Source organism: Antrostomus carolinensis, unplaced genomic scaffold (genome assembly GCF_000700745.2).
Source record: "Antrostomus carolinensis isolate BGI_N321 unplaced genomic scaffold, ASM70074v2 scaffold26471, whole genome shotgun sequence".
Taxonomy (NCBI): Eukaryota; Metazoa; Chordata; class Aves; order Caprimulgiformes; family Caprimulgidae; genus Antrostomus; species Antrostomus carolinensis.
Genome location: NW_010295253.1, coordinates 384 through 969, shown reverse-complemented (window position 1 = coordinate 969; position 586 = coordinate 384). Strand labels below are relative to the sequence as shown.

The window sequence follows — 586 nt, the reverse complement described above, 5'->3', positions numbered from 1 at the left end:
GGTATCTCTTCAACGACTTCCTCATCGAGCCCGTGGATAAGGTGAGTGCTCGGGGCTGTGTTCCTGCCACGCATCGAGGTGAGACCGTGGCTGTGGGGACCCTGTGGAGGGGGGGTTTCCTGCTCCACGCTGGGCTGCCCCTGCACTGTCCCCCCTCCCCCTGCAGTGTGAGGCAGTGCAGTTTGACATGAGCTGGAAGGTGCCAGCTATCCTGTACTACGCCCGGAGGAACCTCAACGCCAAGTACAACCTCGTCAGTGAGTGTCTGGGGTGGAAGTGGCCGTGTGGCCAGCGACGCCAGCTCATGGCTCATCTCCCTTCCCCTTTTCCTGCAGTCAAGAACCCCATCGAGGCCAACGTGCTGCTGGCAGAGGCCTCCCTGGCTCGCAAGCAGCGCAAGTGCCACGCCACCTTCATCCCCCTCATGTTGAGCGAGATGCCACAGGCAGGCGACCTGGTGGGGCTGGACGCTGAGTTTGTCACGCTGAACGAGGTCAGGACTCGGGGGACGGGGTGCTGGGGTGCTGGGGAAGCTCCTCTGGGTGCACCCAGTCCCTGCAGGAGCTGTTGGTCACTGAGCTCTCCT

At 63.0% G+C, this 586-nt stretch overlaps 1 protein-coding gene across 1 annotated transcript in view; it reads left to right on the top strand.

The window, feature by feature from the left end:
* The window catches only part of PAN2 (poly(A) specific ribonuclease subunit PAN2), a gene marked incomplete at its 3' end in the record, with an annotated part of 9,733 nt that overhangs the window by 8,902 nt on the left and 245 nt on the right, over positions 1 to 586 (top strand). The window contains exons 18-20 of the mRNA XM_010177928.1: positions 1 to 41; positions 167 to 257; positions 336 to 513. Of these exons, the coding sequence (XP_010176230.1) occupies positions 1 to 41; positions 167 to 257; positions 336 to 513 (310 nt within the window). The remainder of the gene's footprint in view (positions 42 to 166; positions 258 to 335; positions 514 to 586) is intronic.